The sequence below is a fragment of the Canis lupus genome, chromosome 7 (assembly GCF_048164855.1).
Source record: "Canis lupus baileyi chromosome 7, mCanLup2.hap1, whole genome shotgun sequence".
Taxonomy (NCBI): Eukaryota; Metazoa; Chordata; class Mammalia; order Carnivora; family Canidae; genus Canis; species Canis lupus.
This window is the reverse complement of record NC_132844.1, coordinates 38,276,335-38,294,283: the sequence shown is the minus strand read 5'-3', so window position 1 is coordinate 38,294,283 and position 17,949 is coordinate 38,276,335. Positions and strand designations below refer to the sequence as shown.

Below are 17,949 nucleotides of genomic sequence, written 5' to 3'. Positions count from 1 at the left end.
AACAATGAAATAATTTATTTGGTCAAAACAAAGTACTTCACAAATATCATAGATTTTTGAAATGATGAATTGACTCTCCTAAGAAGAAATTGGTATTTCACAAATGTGTACCTTGGACAGTGCCAGGTGCCATGACTAATGGCATATGGAATTCTTAGCATAGCTCCTAGCCTACTGTAGGCACTCAGAAATTTTAGCTGATATTATTCGCTGTTATTTTTCTGTTTTGTGATTATATAGTTTTCATATCTAAATGTGTTTACATTTCTTGAAATTCATCTTGTTTTACTGAATTGCTTTTTTGAATTAATCAAGACAATTTTTAGTTATATGTTCTCTCTGAGAGTGCTACTATTCCTGCTAACTTGGTGTTATTGTTGACTAAACAGTCTCTCTCATCTCATTCAAGTCAGTAATCGTTAAGATGGAGAGACCACTCAGCGAGGCTTGGGACAGAGCCAGCAGTTCAGACTAGTAGTTGTTGGTTGGGCTGTCAGGCATGAAAGTTAGTTGTGAGGGGTATTAGGACCTCTATTAATGAAATTGAACTAAAAGCTGTAAACAGTTTTCTTTTTAGGGTAACTTCATGTTAGTTCTAGGATTACCCTCACAATACTATGATTCTTACTCACTCTGAGACCAATATGCTTTATTTCATGGAAAAGAAATGGGTGAGAGTTTTGTTTGTGAAACTGGAGCCCATGGGGATGTGCTATACACAGAATCACTGTCATGAGCGCCAGAAAAACAAAACAGGCTGAATTTACTGATCTAAACTATGTTTCTTCCCTCACTAGAGAAAATTAGATATTATTTAACTTTTGTAATGTTCTAATTTGCTGTGGTTTATCATTCCCAGGTGAGTTTTTGTTGCTGTTGTCATAATTTCATTTTTGTTTTTTTAATTCACTGTAAGTCTGAAAGACTAAGTCCTCTGAGCAGGCTTCAGATGTGTTTCCCTAAATAGCTTGAACAGAGCTGGGTTAGTGAAGAAGAGAGAGTTAGCAACATCACAGACTTTGCCACACCCAAATCTGCTCAGGCTACTTACTGAGGGAAGCTGAATGCTCAAGCAGAAGCAAAAAGAGGTCCTCTATGCTTGTACTCAACAAGCGAAAGAGGAAACTGCCCTCTTATTCCTGCTTTTGAGACATGATAATCCTTGTCACTAGTGAAAATAAATTCTTACTGGATGATGATTGGGAGAAGAGAGCTCCCTTAGATATTCCCGACTACTCCAGGCACAGGAAATAGTGGGGAGATTTTAAGAACTTTCTGCCTCAAAGGAGCTGAATTAGAAATATGAGAAGAGGTGGAGAGAGAGTTTTTTGTTCTCCAAAACCTTTCCAAAATGAATCTCATTGGGCAGCCCCGGTGGCGCAGCGGTTTAGTGATCCTGGAGACCCGGGATGGAGTCCCACATCGGGCTCCCTGCATCGGGCTTGCTTTTCCCTCTGCCTGTGTCTCTGCCTCTCTCTCTCTCTCTCTCTCTCTCTGTCTCTCTCTGTCTCTCTCTCTCTCTCGCTCTTTCTCTCATGAATAAATAAAAAATAAAATCTTTAAAACAAAAAACAAAAATGAATCTCATTGAACATTATCCTGCAAGTTTCTTTTTTGGAGAAAATGGAAATGGCAGTTATGGTCAAATGAAAGATGACATTTTAGGGACAAATCCCCTACCTGTTTGTTTTATGCCATCCCTCTCTATCTTCCCAGCAACTCTGCTTTCTCACTAGATTCTATCCTTTTTCCTCTTCCCCACCTCCTCTACACCTCTCTCCTTGTACCTTGAACTTCTCCTTTTTCTCGGGGCCAATTCCCTTGCTTACAATCTTGCCTGTAACTATAAAAAGGCTTTCTTCCCTCATCACTCCTTTTTCAAATCAGTTTTTGTTTCCATTTTCACTAATTGACTCCATTTTTTCTCTGTCTCCACTTTCACATCACCCCTTGTCCCACCGACCCACCATAATTCCCCTTGTACCCCATCTCTTTTTACTCCTGGGGAGTTCAAAATGTGTTTTCAGGGCTCATCCTTGATACCTCTGCTACACTGGCCATATTAATTGCTTCCTCCCTCTCTAAATACCTTACTTCTTACTAGATGAGTTTTCCCTCGTCTGTGGAATGAACAGAAATTCTCTCTTGCAGGTTTAGTGGTAGGAGATTTCTGCTACTTTTGATTTTTCTAAAGTTGTGTTGTTTTGCAGGCAGCAGGTGGCTTTTGGAGAATGTACACGGGTTAGTAAGTAGAAGAATGTAAATGGGACAGTGTTTGGGGGATGGCAGCCTATATAAACCCATAGATATGCATAATATTTCAAGAATTGGTGAATGGAAAAAGAAACTAATTATGTTAACAGAAAATAGTAGCTTGGATAAAAAGGGGCTGATTGGTCATATTGCCAAAATGTTGGAAACCATAATAGGAAACAAAATTAGCCTGTTAGCATTTTGGAGACATTAAGGGCTAATAAATGGAGTAGGTTTGAATAATTCAGAAGACCTGGACTTGATTTTTTACCTATCATTTTCTTTTTTATCAGTCTTTGAAAAATCTGTTTCTCTAAAATTTAGAATTGCTCACTAATCTCTGTAGTGAATCTTCATCTTGTTATCACCTTTATTTTAGAATCCTATACTTTTTTGTCTGGTTTTGTGAATAACTTCCTGGCCTCTTCAGGGGAGGTTCAGCAACCCACATCAGTCATTGTGAAAAATGGCCAGCTGGCTTCCTTTTTCATATAATTAGGAACCTACTTCGCCTGTCCTCTATGTCTTTTTTAAAATAAAAATTAATGTAGCTTCTGAGGGTTCCCTGAATGCACATTAGAGGTATAACAGGCCCTGATGATTTGTGATTAGTACATCTGGATTTTCAAAATACCAACGTTCACTCTCTCCTGCTGGTGTAGAATTTTTACTATTCCATCTTCATCTTATGGGTAACAGTCATCATACTCATTTGTTCATGGTTAAATTAACATGAATATGCAATTTTTTAAAAGTCACTTTTTAAAGTAATATTTTTCATCTTTTTTTTCTTTTTCGTATTTGTGAGTGGAAATGAGATCACTTTTGAAGGCCTCCTTTAAAAATATATTTGAAGAGATTTGTATCAATTGTATGATGTTTGTCCTGAAAATATTTAAAAAAAAAAAAATCTTTTTAGCTTCCTTGATTCTTTTTCTTATATAGCCTTTTATTATAGGCCAGATGGCTTGTCTTGCATTTCACATTCCATAGTGTTGCCATTGGTCTTAAGGTCATTTTACATTTCTAATTTAACCAACCTGACCCACTGTGTTAATGTCAGGAGTCTGCATGCAGTGATAGAAAGGACATCAACTTTGATTCCAAATAGACCTTGATACAAATCTTGCCTTCTTAAAATATCAATATTTGCCATTACTATTAAAAAAAATGATCTCTTAGATGTGTATTCTTCATCTGTCAAATGGGACAATCATATCTTCTTTCAGAGTAGATATCTTGAAGATTGAAGAAGATATGCTATGTATATTTGATACATAATAAGTATTAAATGAATGAAAGTACTTCTTATTTTCCTATATGTTTAGAAATATCAGAAGAAAAAGGGATTTTCTCTTTACAATTATTGAATTACCTCATATACAATTATATTAGAGTTTTATTTGATAAAATATCAGTACATGACATCTTAAATGGTATCTTGCTGGTTCAACCAATGACTTGACATTAGTCTTCTCCACTAAATAAGTCATATGCTGAGAAATACCTTTTTTATTGTTCAGAAAGAAAATGAAACTTAGTCAAACCACATAAAAGTGCATTTAGTGAAATTACTCAAGTCACAAAACTTGTTGGCCATAAATCAGTTTATGTTTTGTAAATATTTTATAGAAATATGCTGTAATCTTGCAAAAAGTATTTACCTAGAATCTATTCTGAATCACTATGTTTTAGAGTGTTAAAATTACTCAAGCTTGAAATCCACAGCTTTTGTCCTTTTTATCTTATCCATTCATTTAACAAATATGTATTAAGTGACTATTATGTCAGACATTATTCTAAGTTTTTGAATATGTGTTAGTGAACCAAAGAGACTGAGATCCTTCCTGTTGAGCAGTTCATACTTCAGCAGTGGGAGGCAGGAAACTTTAGTAAGTGGTAGAGCAAATTAAAAGGGCATTGAACATATAGGAATATGGTGGCTATGGGAAAGCAGATTATAGTGGTAAGTAAAATAATCAGAATGGGAGTTTTCAGAAATTGGCATCTAAGCAAAGCATTAAAAGAAGTAAAGGAGTTAGTCATAACTAATATCAGGAAAGAACATTCCAGACAGAAGGAAAGGTTGGTTGATGAAAAGAACCCAAAGTAAAATTAGGGCTGGTTTATTTGAGGAAAACCAGAAAGGAAGCCAGGGTGACTGGAGCAGAATTAGCAAAGAAGGAGGGAGTTGGAAACAAAGAATAGTAGGAGATGAACTCTAGAGTTATGGGAGGCCAGATTATATTTTGAAGACTCTGGCAATTTATTTGTGAGTGAAATAAGTAAACTGGAGAACTATGCAGAATTTTGAGCACAGCAATCATGATCTGATTTATCTTTCAGAAGAGAGAATAGACTAGAGGAGGGAAGGCAAGGGTAAATGCTGGGCAACCAGTTAAAAGTCTTGTGGAAATCCAAGTAAATAGTGATAATGTCTCAAGACAAGATGGCAATAATCGAGGAGGTAAAAAAAGGATTAGACTCTAGATAAATTTTGAAAGTAGAACCATTTTATGAATTGGATGCAAGTGTAAGGAAAAAGGAGAAAAGTCTAAAGTTTTTGGCCTGGACAGCTAGAGAAATGTATTTGCAATCAGCCAAGATGGAGATGGCTGCTGGGGAATCCTTGTTTCTTTCTATCTGTCTATCTATCTAACTCTCTCTCTCTCTCTCTCTCTCTCTCTTTTTTTTTTTTTTTTTTTTGAGAGTGAGAGAGAGAGAGAGCATGTGAGAGGTGGGGCAGAAGGAGAAGGAGAGATTTCTAAGCGGACTTCAACTGAGCAAAGAGCCTATGTGGGGCTCAGTTCACCACCATGAGATCATGACCTGAGCCAAAATCAAGAGTCAAATGCTCAACCAACTGAGCCACCCAAGTGCCATTCTATATATTTTTAATTAGTGATCTGCAAATTAGAAAATTATGTATTTTAAAAGTTTTTTCATTTTCTCAATCTTAGGTTTTTTTAACTGTCTCTAAAATTTCCTGTTACAAATGCAGACTAGTACAATAACACTCGGGGAATAAGCACAAATACGCTTTTTCTCCAGACACTATTTGAATGTACTTATCTCCATTGATGATAGGAGTAAAATTCAAAAACCAAGAGACAGAGAACAGAAATGTAAACATGTCATATCTATTTCACAGCTTAGTGCACAGTATATAGTTTCCTGACATTAGTCATGAAAGATAAAACAATTTAGATAAAGTTCAAATTGAGATAAAGTTTCATAAAATAGTGTTTTGTTTTGTGTTTTGCAGGTGGGTCAAGGGGAGTGGGTAGTTATTATAGGAACCAAAATAGAAGCTCAAAAGAGAGAAAGTAATTATGTAAATTGTGTTTTTTGAAGGCATTTAGGACTTTTAACTTACATACTCTAAGTATCTGGAAGCACATTTAGTTCCTGCTTGGAAAGATGAAAGTCTAACCATAACCTCATTGACAGGCTTGTGGCAGTTTGAGTTTCTCCTGTGTGTCTGTGCACGGAAGAGTAGAAGTGGTTGAGTGGGCAGTTGGCAGCCATTCATCGCATTGATTGCAGTCATTCATAAAACCCAGCAGTGCTGAGGGTGGAGTCAGGAGGAGCGTTCCCCTGTGGTGGTTGCAGAATGTCTCATTTGCATAAATCTGCAGTAATGCTTGAGTAATGAGAGGATGCTCACTTGCAGTTTGAAGACTGTTAAGAGTCCACATCTGATAAATCCTTGAGGAATTAAAGATGTTGCAAAGAATAAGAGGTCAAACCCCTTGAACTCCTAGTCTCTTGATCCATAGTAATTCTGGGAAGTCAGCACTTTGGCAGTGTTTGTGGCCTCCTTATGTCTGGCTGAAGGAATGAATCATATGTAGAGGAAGACACTTAATAGCTACAATAGCTACAACATATTGAAATACTGTATTTCTTAAGTATGAGGGGTCTATGTGATTCAAGTTTAATGCATAGGAGATAATAGAAGGCACTGGTGCTGAACAATTTCTGCTTATCAGAACTGTCAAAACTATTACAGCTTATCCCTCCAAATGTAATATGCCAGACACAACACAATCCAATTATAATTTTAAAGAAATGTTAATCAACACAAGCTAACACAAATCTTGAGTGTATTATATATATATTTTTATATCCTATGTAACTATATGAGCATAGGGGTTTTTAAAAATCTTTTCTTTCTTATATCTAGAAGAAATTTCAGCTAAAAAGAAGTCAAATTAGAAAATGTAGGAATATATATATATACCATAGTTTAGAGTCCCATCAAATTGGTTGAATCCGAAACAAATAGTTTTTACGCCAAAAACACAGATTCAGTAGCCAGCTGTATGTATCACTATAGTCTTGTAATCAGAATATATTTAGTATGAAAAATGTTACCTGCTTTTTAAAAATTAAAGTATATTAAGTACATCTCAAATTATATTTATTTTTTAAAGGTTTTACTTGTTAATTTGAGAAAGAGGAAGTGCGAGTGAGAGATAGAGAGCAGGAGCAGAGGGGCAGGGGGAAAGGGAGAAGCAGGCTCCCTGCTGTGCAGGGAGCCTGATGTGAGGTTCAGTCTGAGGACCCTGGAATCACCATCTGAGCCAAAGTCAGACACTTAACTGACTGAGCCATCCAGATGCTAAAAATTATACTTAAGTTCATTGTAAATACTACATTTTTTAAATATTGATGTATCTGTTTTCATTATCTAGTACATAAAGTTCAGAAATTCAAATAAAGTTTTTATTTGAAAGATTCTATAGTTGTGCAGACAGAAGCAGTGTGTCAGCTGTTGTACTTTTACACCAAAAGTACTGGGCACTTGAGATTAGATGAAAGTTTTCTTACATAGACGTAGTCTTTCACTTAGGGAAACAGTTTGCTTAGAAGTCTACCTTTAGTGCTGGCTGATAATCCACATTTATTAGAAAAGAGTTACTTAAAAGCGTATCTAAGGAAATCTGTAATTAAAATGGCTGATTTATTTTAAAGCTATGTATAATTTCCTGAAACTTTAGGGGAAAAAAAGAAATAAACTAAGACAGAAGGTTGCATATGGTTTCCCATAGATATAATTCTTCAAAATGTTTTCCAAAGTTGGTGATATTTCCAATATTTTAACGAACCAGTGCATGTAGATTTAATATGCTAAATGTACTATTTTTAGTTGAGTGGGAATTGTTAAAGATTTTCCAGTGCTATGAAATATAACTTCCTTGTACTTTGGATAAGTTAGACCAACATTTCAGAGCTCAGAAATCCCAGAACATTATTTTGCTCTAATGAGTGCCTTCTTAGTTACTGACTTAACCCTTGATGCCTGAGTGGCTTTCTCCTTCCATGAAATGAAGCAAGAACAGAAGGCCTTGTGTTCCTGTGGATGTCTTTGACTTCCATCTCTTGACCAGTCCATTAAGAGTTTAACATTAGTTCTTAGCAAATGCTACATTTCTGTACTTTGATCCTCCAAGTATATCAAGTCTTTGAAATGATACCATTTTCTTTTCTCGTTACATTACATATTGATTTCTAAGTCTTAGCTGACCTTGTTTGGAATGAGCAGTATGTGTGTGTGCACGTTTCTGTGCGTTGTGTCCATGTTTCCTTGTATCATTTCTTTCAGAAGTGGAGAATTTTGCCATGCAGCTTTTAGCTCTGGGAAAACAATATATCTGCCACTGCCTCACCAGTGATCCACTTCTGGAATAACATGACTGGTTTTAAATATTAGTAGTGTAGTCGAGTATCCCAGAAGCCTCCATGGAAGTTGTAAGAACCAGATTCATGTTTGAGAATGCTGGGTCCTAAGGGGCTTTTCCATGTTACAAAGTCTAAGATGTGGGGTCTCAGCTTTGTAACCAAGGGTTTCCCTATTCAAAGCAATATTTTTTAAAGTTCTTGAAATGAAGGCATATCTGAGCCATCCAAGTACAGTGTTAGGCGGGGGTGTTTTTTAATTTCTGCCAATGAATCTCTTCAATGCTCGGCATGCCCTGTTAACACAAGGGTAAGAGTATCCTCTGCTGCCCTTTGGAGCTCTGTTATACTGTCTATCCTCTGCATTTAGTTAGCCTATAATGGGGGATTTAAGACACAAAATCCTTTTGCTATTTTTTTTTCACATTGTGGAGGTATTTTCTCTATTTATTTTACATATACACACATACAAACACACACACAAATACCTTATATATGAACATTTCCTTCCAAGTCTTTCTCTTTTCTTAACTTGAAGGGGTTTTGAACATGGAGAATGTCTTCAGACCTGTTAGATCTCTTTTTGCATAAAGCAAAAAACATGTGTGGTAATGAATGGCATGAAATAAGTCCATATCTTTTAGTAAAATAGCCAAAGCCACAGAAAATCCTGCCCATCTTTTAACGTATCAGTGCAACAGTTGTTCATATTTTTAAGCTTTCAGATGTTATCACATGATGAAGCCAAAGCTTTCAGTAGCATTTCTTCTATGGGGAAAACTGCTGACAATCATTTTATTGGTGCTAAAAGGAAAATCAAATTAAGAAGCTAGAACAGATTTTATTTGGGTATAATTGAGCTCTTGGAAGTCTAAGTCAAAAATATCCAACTCTAAGGGCTTTTCCAGGGCCTCCAGGTTAAGATCAAAGGGGCTTACAAAGATTTTCCATTAGACTGTGTTTTCAGTACCGTGTTTAATTTCTAGATGTGTTCTACCCTTTTTATAATTAATAGTGCGTTGTGCTGTCTATCATGCGCCCCAGGTGTGTTGTCAGGGACATGGCGAAGCCTGCTGCCTGCAAAACACCAAGAAATGCTGAAAACCAGCCCCACCAACCTTCACCGTGAGTATGGCATTAGTTTTATTGACTGAAAATGTCGTCTCTTACACAGATCACTGGTTACAGATATATTAATTCACGTTGCATGTGGGAGTAGATACTCTGATTGCTCATGTATGTGTAATAAAAAGGCTACTATTTAATCAGATAAAATTATCTGGAAACATGAGCTCTGTATTAAGTATCTTTGTTAAATGAAGTTTCTAATGCCATATTGGAAGCATAAAACTAATTAGAGGAAAGGGACACATTTTTAGGGCTCTAGGGAGGCAGAAATTCTGTGCCTTATGGATTTGGAATGTACGTGGGCTGCAGCCTAAGACTTTAGGGTAAGGCAAGGTAAAGAGAGGGGGGTGTGTAAGTAAGAGAAGTGCAGAGGTAGTCCATTACCCACCCTCACCATATCATTTAAAGGTATGGACAATCGAAAAGAGTGAATTGCCCATCTAGTTTCATTTTTATTATTGCAACCTCAAGTGTAGATACTAGTGAAGAGTTAAACACTAACATAACGGGGAAGCAAGAAGTAGAAAAGAAACCAAATAAGTAAATTAAGTTGTGAATGTGGATTTTGATGAGATAAAATGTCAATAGCTTTAAAATTCTGCATAGTACAGGATATATTCAATCTTCTGACAAGAACTATGCTCTTAAGAAGAAAAATTAAACATTCCCTTAAAATGTCTCAGTAGCAGCACTACTCGGCATAATCATTACAGCCAAGTAGTTACTACTGGGAAATGTCTCCTTCCAAGGTTTTTATCAAACACCTCTGAAGAAATGTGTCTTAAGAGTGATTTTCTATAGATTTTTTTAGTTGAGAATTCTTTGAAGTATACCAAAATAAAGTGATAAAATTGTAAAATGTGAGAAGAAAAGTAAATTTTTATAATTCTTCTACTATGACAAGTTTTTATTAGCATTGGCAAAGACCAAAATTAAATAAGGCATTAAATCCTTATATTTTGTATATTACAGTCAGTCACAAATCATTTAAAATTATGTTTTAGGAAACAAAATTTTGGTAAATACATTTCAAGAGGCTCAATACATCAGTTATAGATTTTATCTCAGACTTTAAGTATACTTGAATATCATCTACATTTTATCAGTATTTTTCAAGGAATAAAAATAATTTTTATTTACACATAGTAAAAAATGACTTCTAATTACATTGACAAAAGTACAAAGTTGGAAGAAGTATTCTAAATGGTGTTGCCATATTTTTTTTTCTATAAATGTTCTTGCTCTAAAACCATTTTTTCTGATAATTGAACTTTCCTTCATAGTTCATGGAAAACTTATCATCTCTACTTCTTATGTTCTAGGCATTACAAGGCATTTTGTTTTGTATTAGGATTATATTAGGATTCAATCTATTTCTGGGAAAGTTCTTTAGGGAATGAATATTGATTTTAAAATGTTGTATTCCACATATTGAGGTTCCATTTTAATTGGTCCCACTTGATCTAATGTCCATTTTAAATTGGAGTTATTAGATATGGAACAGCAATTGTCATCCTTCCCAACAAGACTTTAGATCACTTTTCTTTATTATATTTTTTACATTCCATAGACGTAAGAGTTGTAGAAATATGTTGTAATTTACCTTGTACCTAGTGGAACTTTCCTGGTAGCCCCTCTGAGTATAGTGGCCTAGAGGAAGCAACTGTAGTTCCTTTGGAGCCTCTATTCTGACCACTTCTTTGCTCACCTAAACTTTTTGCATTAAAATAGTGAACCTCTCTAAGTGAATTCAAGTATTTAAAGTTTGCAATTCTTTCCTTATCCTGCTGATTCTCTATATAGTGTGTTTGTAATTTGAGCTCTCCTTATCCATATATGTGCCTTTCTAGGTTGATAAGAAAAAGGCAATAATAAATTGCTGGCTGCTCAGAATTTTAGATTTGTGAGTTATAAACCATGAGTTGGTCTGAATATCAATAAAGGCTACTTTTTTGCTTTTTAAATTTTGAATGGAATGTAAGAGATTAGAAAATCCAAGAAAGAATGTATCCCAGCTTAATATTGTGGGATGAATTTAAGTTTCTGTGTATGACAACTAGGTAAAAATATAAAATTTAATAAACACTATATTTAGTTATAAGGATATCCTCGTGGCTTTTAATTAGGAGGGTAGCATAGATTTGCATTATATATATGTGTGTGTGTGTAGGTATATAAAATATGTATTACTTACTTTGACAGAAGTGGGGAAAATGGACTAAGAATGTGATGTGGGCAAAACTAGGGACAAGCAAATCAACTAATAGACTATTGTAATAGTCAAAAGAAAGACGATAATGTCTTATAGGAGTAGCAGAGGGTGTAGGAAGGAAACATTTCAGGAGCTGAGTAAGGAGTCACATTGGCAGTGCTTGATTGTCAATTGAATATGATTTGTAAGGAAAGTTTAGGGAGACTATCATATCAATTGTTTGATAATTAAGGACCTGACAGAAAAAGTGGAATTAAAGAACCAAACTAGGTCTAGGTAGGTAAGCAGTGAGGAGTTTGCATTTTGATATAATGATTTTGTGGTACCTGTGCATTATCCTAGGGTACAGGTCCAAGAAATAGTTGGGTATATGAAACTGAAACACTCAGTTAACTGGGACAGGAGATGACATCACTAAAAGATATATAGTTAGAAAAAGATAATAGAGAGAGTCCTAGGTAAAAATCAATGCATAATGAATAGGCAAAAGAAAAGGATCCCCTGACTCAGCTGAGAAATAATAATTTAAAACATAGAAGAACCAGAAGCCAAGGTAATAGAGGGGCTCAAGAGGTATCTCCAATAGTATCAAATGCAGCAGAAAATCAATGAATAACTTCAGAGATAAAAAATGTCCTTAGGATCTGGCCATTTGGAAGTCATTGGTGGCATTTGTCATAGCAGTTTAAATATATAAGTGGGTGGAAATACTCTATTTTGATAGTTGTGAGGAGGAAATGACAAGTCAGGAAAAGGAAATAGTGATTGTATATGACTTTTAAAAAGGCTTGACTGTGTGGGTGTGGAAAAGAGAGAGAGTGGTAGGTAGACAGGAAGTAGGGCAACTATACTTATGTTACTTGGTACATTCTACTTGCAAGTCTAGATTGATGAATACACATGTCCATAAACTTTATATTTTTGATAACTGTGTATATAAACTATCCAAGGATTCTTTTTCAGTTATTATTAAAATGTCACTTAGTCATATTTTAGACATGCTGCATAAGTTGTCATCACTTAATCAAAGTAATAAAGTACAATATGTTAAAAAATGATTTATTCTGTTTGGGGTTGATGTGGGTCAAGGAAGGATATACCAAGCCTGCAATAGGTAATACGAGTTTTGAAAGAAGAATAGTTCGATAGGTAGGCAGTTTTGGAGTACAGTCTTCCGGGAGAGAACAGTTGTCCTGAGTCCCAAAACATCAGGTTGTGCTGGGGTAATTTAAAACATGTTCTCATTGTTGGAGTCTGAGAACATGTGTATGTGTATTTGTGTGCTGTGTGGTCATATGGGTGGGTAGAAGTTCATGTGTGTGTGGGTGAGTGTGAGCATGTATGTGAAAGAGAGAGAAAGGAGGTAAGAAGTGCTGCATCAGAATCTCTGAAGAACAGGATGTTTGTCTAATTTGGAGAAAGTATATAATTAATTGTGCCTTGTCTTAGGTTTTATTTTTAATACTGTATTTTGAAATTTGACATACCATTATGGGTTTTTGAGTTTTTCAGAGTGATTTTGGATTTAAAAAGTCTGAGAGATTCTTGTCTATTCATCAGTATCAGTCTTAGATCTTAACAGGGATAAGTAGGAGAGGTAAGAGATAGGGTAGATTTGAGAAAATTTCCCAGGTGGTATAATTAGAGTATAGTGATTCATTAGATATAGTAATAAAGCAAAAATGAGGGGGGATAACTCACTTTATCTCAAGAGACTTAGTGAATGTGATAAAATCAAGAAGAGAGTTAATTTAGGCATGAAAGCAAGTTTAGATTTAGCATTAGATTTATGTATTAATGGCCAAAGGTATCTCCATTTGAAACATCCAGAAGATATTTGGCTCTCCATATCTCAAACTCAGGAGAGGGTTAGATGAGATGTGCTAATTTGTAAGTAGTTGCTTTATAATAAAAGCCATTAGGACAAATGAAATAGCATGGGGAGAAAATATAGAGTTGGAAGGAAAAACTGGAAAAGGCAGTGTAGAGGGTATCATCTGTATTGCAACAAAGAGCAGAGGAATTAAGTAAATTATGCAAGATCATGAAAAAACAAACTGGTCCCAGTTTTCCTGGAACTATCCATGTTTCAGTACTGCAAGTCACATGTCTTGGGAATCCAATTCCCTGCACTGTCCTGGAAAAATTGGGATGATTAGTCATACTAGAATGGGTGAAGTTGGAATTTGAAAGTAAAAATCCAGAAAATGAATGTATAACCGAAGAAAAAATATATTTATACAATGTTTGTATTACTGTGGAAGGTGACATTATCAGGAAAAAATTGAATCCAGAGGTATATGTATTGTTATTCAGTCTTTCTTGGTTTTCTTTGTTTTTGTTGCCGATTGCCTGCTTTTTAAAATGAACATGCAATTCACATGCCATATGTACAATTCACCTTTCATGGAGTACAATTTAGTGTTTCTCACAAAATTATGCAACTATCACTGCTTTATAACTTCAGAACATGATGATCACCCCAAAAAAGAAACCTACTACCCATTAGCAGTCATTCATTCCCCTAGTCTCCTCAAACCCAGTTCATAGCAACCACTAATTTACTCTTTCTCTATGGATTTGCCTTTTCTGGACATTTCACATAAATGGAATCACGGAATATATGGACTATTTATGTCTGGTTGTATCATTTAGCATAATATTTCAAGGTTTACACATGTTACACATTTATCAAAACTCCATCCCTTTTATTTCCAAATAATATTCTTTTGTACGTATATACCACTTTTTTGTTTACCCATCATCCATGAGTTACGTGGACATTTGGATTGTTTCTAGTATTTAAGCTATTGTGTAAAAAGCTGCTTTTAACATCTATATACATTTTTTGAGTGAATATATGTCTTCAGTTCTTTTGAGTATAAACCTAAGAATGCAATTGCTGGGTCATTATAGCAACTATATGTTTACATTTTTTTAGGAACAGTCAAACTGTATCTTAAAGCAGCTGCACCATTTTACATTCCTACCAGCAATGTAAAAGGATTCCAATTTCACTACATCCTTGCCAACACTTGGGATTTTTAGTATTTTTTGTTAGCCATTCTTGTGGGTATGAAGCACGTGAATGGCTATTTCATTGTGGTTTTGATTTGATTTCTGTAGTGAATAATGATGTGTTGAGCATCTTTTCCATGTACTCATTGGTTATTATATATGGCTTCTTTGGAGAAATGTTGACCAGAATCTTTTGTCCATTTTTAATTTGGTTACTTGTTATTATTGTTGAATTGTAAGAATTCTTTATATGTAATGGATACTATATCCTTGTCAGAGAAATGATTTGCAAATATTTTCTCCTATATAGTGAATTATCTTTTCATTTTCTTGATAGTACCTTGAAGCACAAATTTTTAATTTTGATGAAGTCCATGTAATCTATTTTTCTTTTGGTTACTTGTGCTTTTGATGTCATATCTAAGAAACTATTGTGAAATCCAAGGTCATAAGGATTTACCTCTGGATTTTCTTCCAGGAGTTTTATAGGTTTAGTTCTTATATTTAGGTCTTTAATCCATTTTGAGTTACTCTTTGTATATGGTGTGAGGTAAAGGCCCAATTTCATTCTTTTGCGTGTTGGAATCTAGTTGTCAAAAAGTGGTAACAAAAAAAAAGTGGTAACAGCAGATCTCTATCTTGCTCCTCATCTAGGAAGAAAGCTTTCAGTCTTTCTCCATTAAATACGATGTTTGTTGTGGAGTTCCAGTAGTTGTTTTTTTTTTTTTCCCCCTCAGGTTTAAGATGCTTCTTTCTAGCATGTTTAGTGTTCATATCATGGAAGTATGTTGGATTTTCTCAAATGCTTTTTCTGTACCTATTGAGATGGTAATGCCCTTTTTGTCCATTATTTAATTAACATGGTGTACTGCTTTGATTTTCATATGTTGAACCAATCTTGTATTCCTGGGATAAATCCCACTTGGTTATCCATTTTATATGTTTCTTTATTTGATTTGCTATTATTTTTGAGGATATATATACACACACATATATATATATATATTTATAAGTGGCATTAGTTCGTGGTTTCCCTGTGATTTATTTGATTTTGGTATCAGGGTAATTTTGACCACATAGAATGAATCTGGAAGTATTCTCTACTATTCTATTTAGGAAGAATTAGTTAAAGATTACTATAATTTTTTTTCAGATGTTTGGTAGAATTTACCAATGAAGCCATCAGCTTCTTTGTGGGAAGCTATTTGATTACTTAAATTCTATTTTATTTGAGCATTTATAATGGTTCTGTATAAATGTATATGTATGTTTAGGTAAGTGTACTGCATATGAAGTCCTCACATCTTCAGGAAAGCTCATATTCAAAAGTTAATTCTATATTACTCTTGAACCATTCCTTATTTTGAATTTTTGATACTTGTGATTTCTAGTTCTAGAAAATAAACTTAACTCTGTTGTGTGTTCACATGTATAACCAATTTCATAATTTAAAACTTACAGTGTAACCTCAGAGTCTGGGTTCAGTATAGCTAGAGCCAATCAGAAAGAAAAGATCTTATAGATATAATTTCTTTAATAATTTTGAGATTCTTTGATTTGAGTTTCTCTGATTACCTTTGGGAAAAAAAATAGAAACTGGTTTTAATATGGTGTTTATTTTTATTTCTAAAAATTATGTTAGTCGTATGTTTGTAAGTCCTGTAAGTATCAATTTCATTTATTTAACCAAAAATGATTTTAAGTTCCAGGTAAAAATGCAAATTATTAGTCTCAGAATTTTACTTTGCCATTCTATCTTTATCCTTTCTACTTCGTTTCTAGAAATGATCTCTCTGTGCAGTGGTAATTCATATCCTGGACTGGATCATTAAGTACCATCTGCATTGAAGCTTTTGACATGGGTATGTGTGTCACACATACTCTTCTTTTCCCCTTCTTCACAGCTTCAGATGAGTCAGCCTTGAATTGACAGGGAGGCTGTATCCAAATTTTTCTTTTAATAGGCATACTTTTTCAGATATCAAGGGCATGGCTTTTTTCAGCAACAACTGTCTTTGTTCAGATTAATTATAACATAGGGGCTTCTGAGGACCGATATGTATGGGATCAGAATGAATTTAATCATGTCAATGTGGTAGCTTATATTTAACCTAATTTTAAAATAGCCTTGAGAATCAAAATTTTAACTGAGAAAAATATATATTAATATATATACTTTTCCCATAATGTCTGAGAAGTACACATGTGTCTTTATACTTGATTATATGGTTTTTCATTTAAAATCACATCTAACATCAACATTGTATTTTATACTAGATAACAGATTAAACAAAAGTGTGTTTCTGAAATTGTTAACAGTTGGACAGAGCCCTTGTCACTATGTCACTGTACCTTTAAGCCCTGCATACCAGACATGATTCAGGTTGTTTATACTAAATGCCCAGAATTCTGTCTTGCTGTAGTAATGGATGGCAAAAATTGCATGAATAATACAGAAAATTGGGCAACCCACTGACAGACTATCACCACCTCAGATACAACTCCATAATAAATACAATGATTCCTCTCAAAAACCTGGGGGAGACCCTGTGAATACCAGAATCTAGCCTGCTTTTCCCTAGGTTTCCTGATCTTGGCTCTCTGCACGTCCTGAGTCATGTGGTGTTCTCTGCTCCTGAAGTTTAGCGGATTTTATACTCAGTCTTTTCCACATTCTCTTAAGTTCTGATCTCTGCTCAGGTATAGTCTGCTCCTTCATTGGGAACCTGTTAAATCAGCTTTGGATGAGAAGGTAGCATTGAGGAGAGGGGAAGTGAACGTCAACTGGTAGAGATTGTGTAGTAGGAGAAGCTGTTCACTGCTTACTTTCCAGAGAGTCAGGCTATTAATTCTTCCTTCAATAAATATTTATATATCTGTTCTTTGTGCAGAGCCTAGTACCAGCCACTGGATATGATGATGGACAAAGCAGAATCTTTGTCTTTGTAGAAGTTAGAATGTGTAGGAGAGGATCTAAACAGCAAACATAGATGACAAAACTCTTATTTTTAACAAAGGGCTAAACTGAATGCCATGTTAGAGAATTACACTGGGAAATCTATTTAGAAAACATGTTCAAGGAAGACTCTGAGAGATGACATTTAAGGAGAGGCTTGAAAGATGAGAAATCAGCCTTATGAAGAGTCAGCAGAAAGGAATTCCAGTTGGACAGGATGGTGTGTGGAGTGGATCTTAAATGGAAACCAGTGTAGCATGGTTGGGAAACTAAAAGAAAGCAGAGAAATGTGAGGGGGAGGGCAATGGATGAGACTGATAGGATAAGCAAGGGTTCCAACTTAGAAACCTCTCAGATCTTAGGATTTTATGTAAGACTATTGAGAAGCCTTTGCAGTAGTTCAGAAAAGGGAGAATTATGATCCAATGTAGTGTGGCAAGTGGGTTGGGTGAAGATAAAAGAACCTTAGGAAGCAGTTGTAGTGGTTTAGGCAAAATATAACTGTGGCTTGGACTCTGCTGGTAGCAATAGAGATGGAACAAGTGGAATTTAGTCATGTTTGATGAAGTTTAGTGTAATTTAATGAAGTTTTGGAAGTGGTGAAAGAGAAGAGGAGGGGCACCTAAGTGGCTCAGTTCATTGGGCATCCAACTCTTGATTTAGGCTCAGGTCATGATCTCAGGTCATGAGATCAAGCCCT

General features: G+C 35.0%; 1 protein-coding gene across 47 annotated transcripts in view; it reads left to right on the top strand.

Annotated features, from left to right (window-relative positions):
- The window catches only part of RIMS1 (regulating synaptic membrane exocytosis 1), a 477,707-nt gene that overhangs the window by 73,947 nt on the left and 385,811 nt on the right, over positions 1-17,949 (top strand). For 46 of the 47 annotated variants that reach the window (XM_072832402.1, XM_072832362.1, XM_072832364.1 and 43 more), the window contains exon 2: positions 8,980-9,060. The exons of the other annotated variant lie outside the window; for it this stretch is intronic. In XM_072832402.1, coding sequence (XP_072688503.1) covers positions 8,980-9,060 — 81 coding nt within the window. The remainder of the gene's footprint in view (positions 1-8,979; positions 9,061-17,949) is intronic. 47 annotated transcript variants of the gene reach the window in all.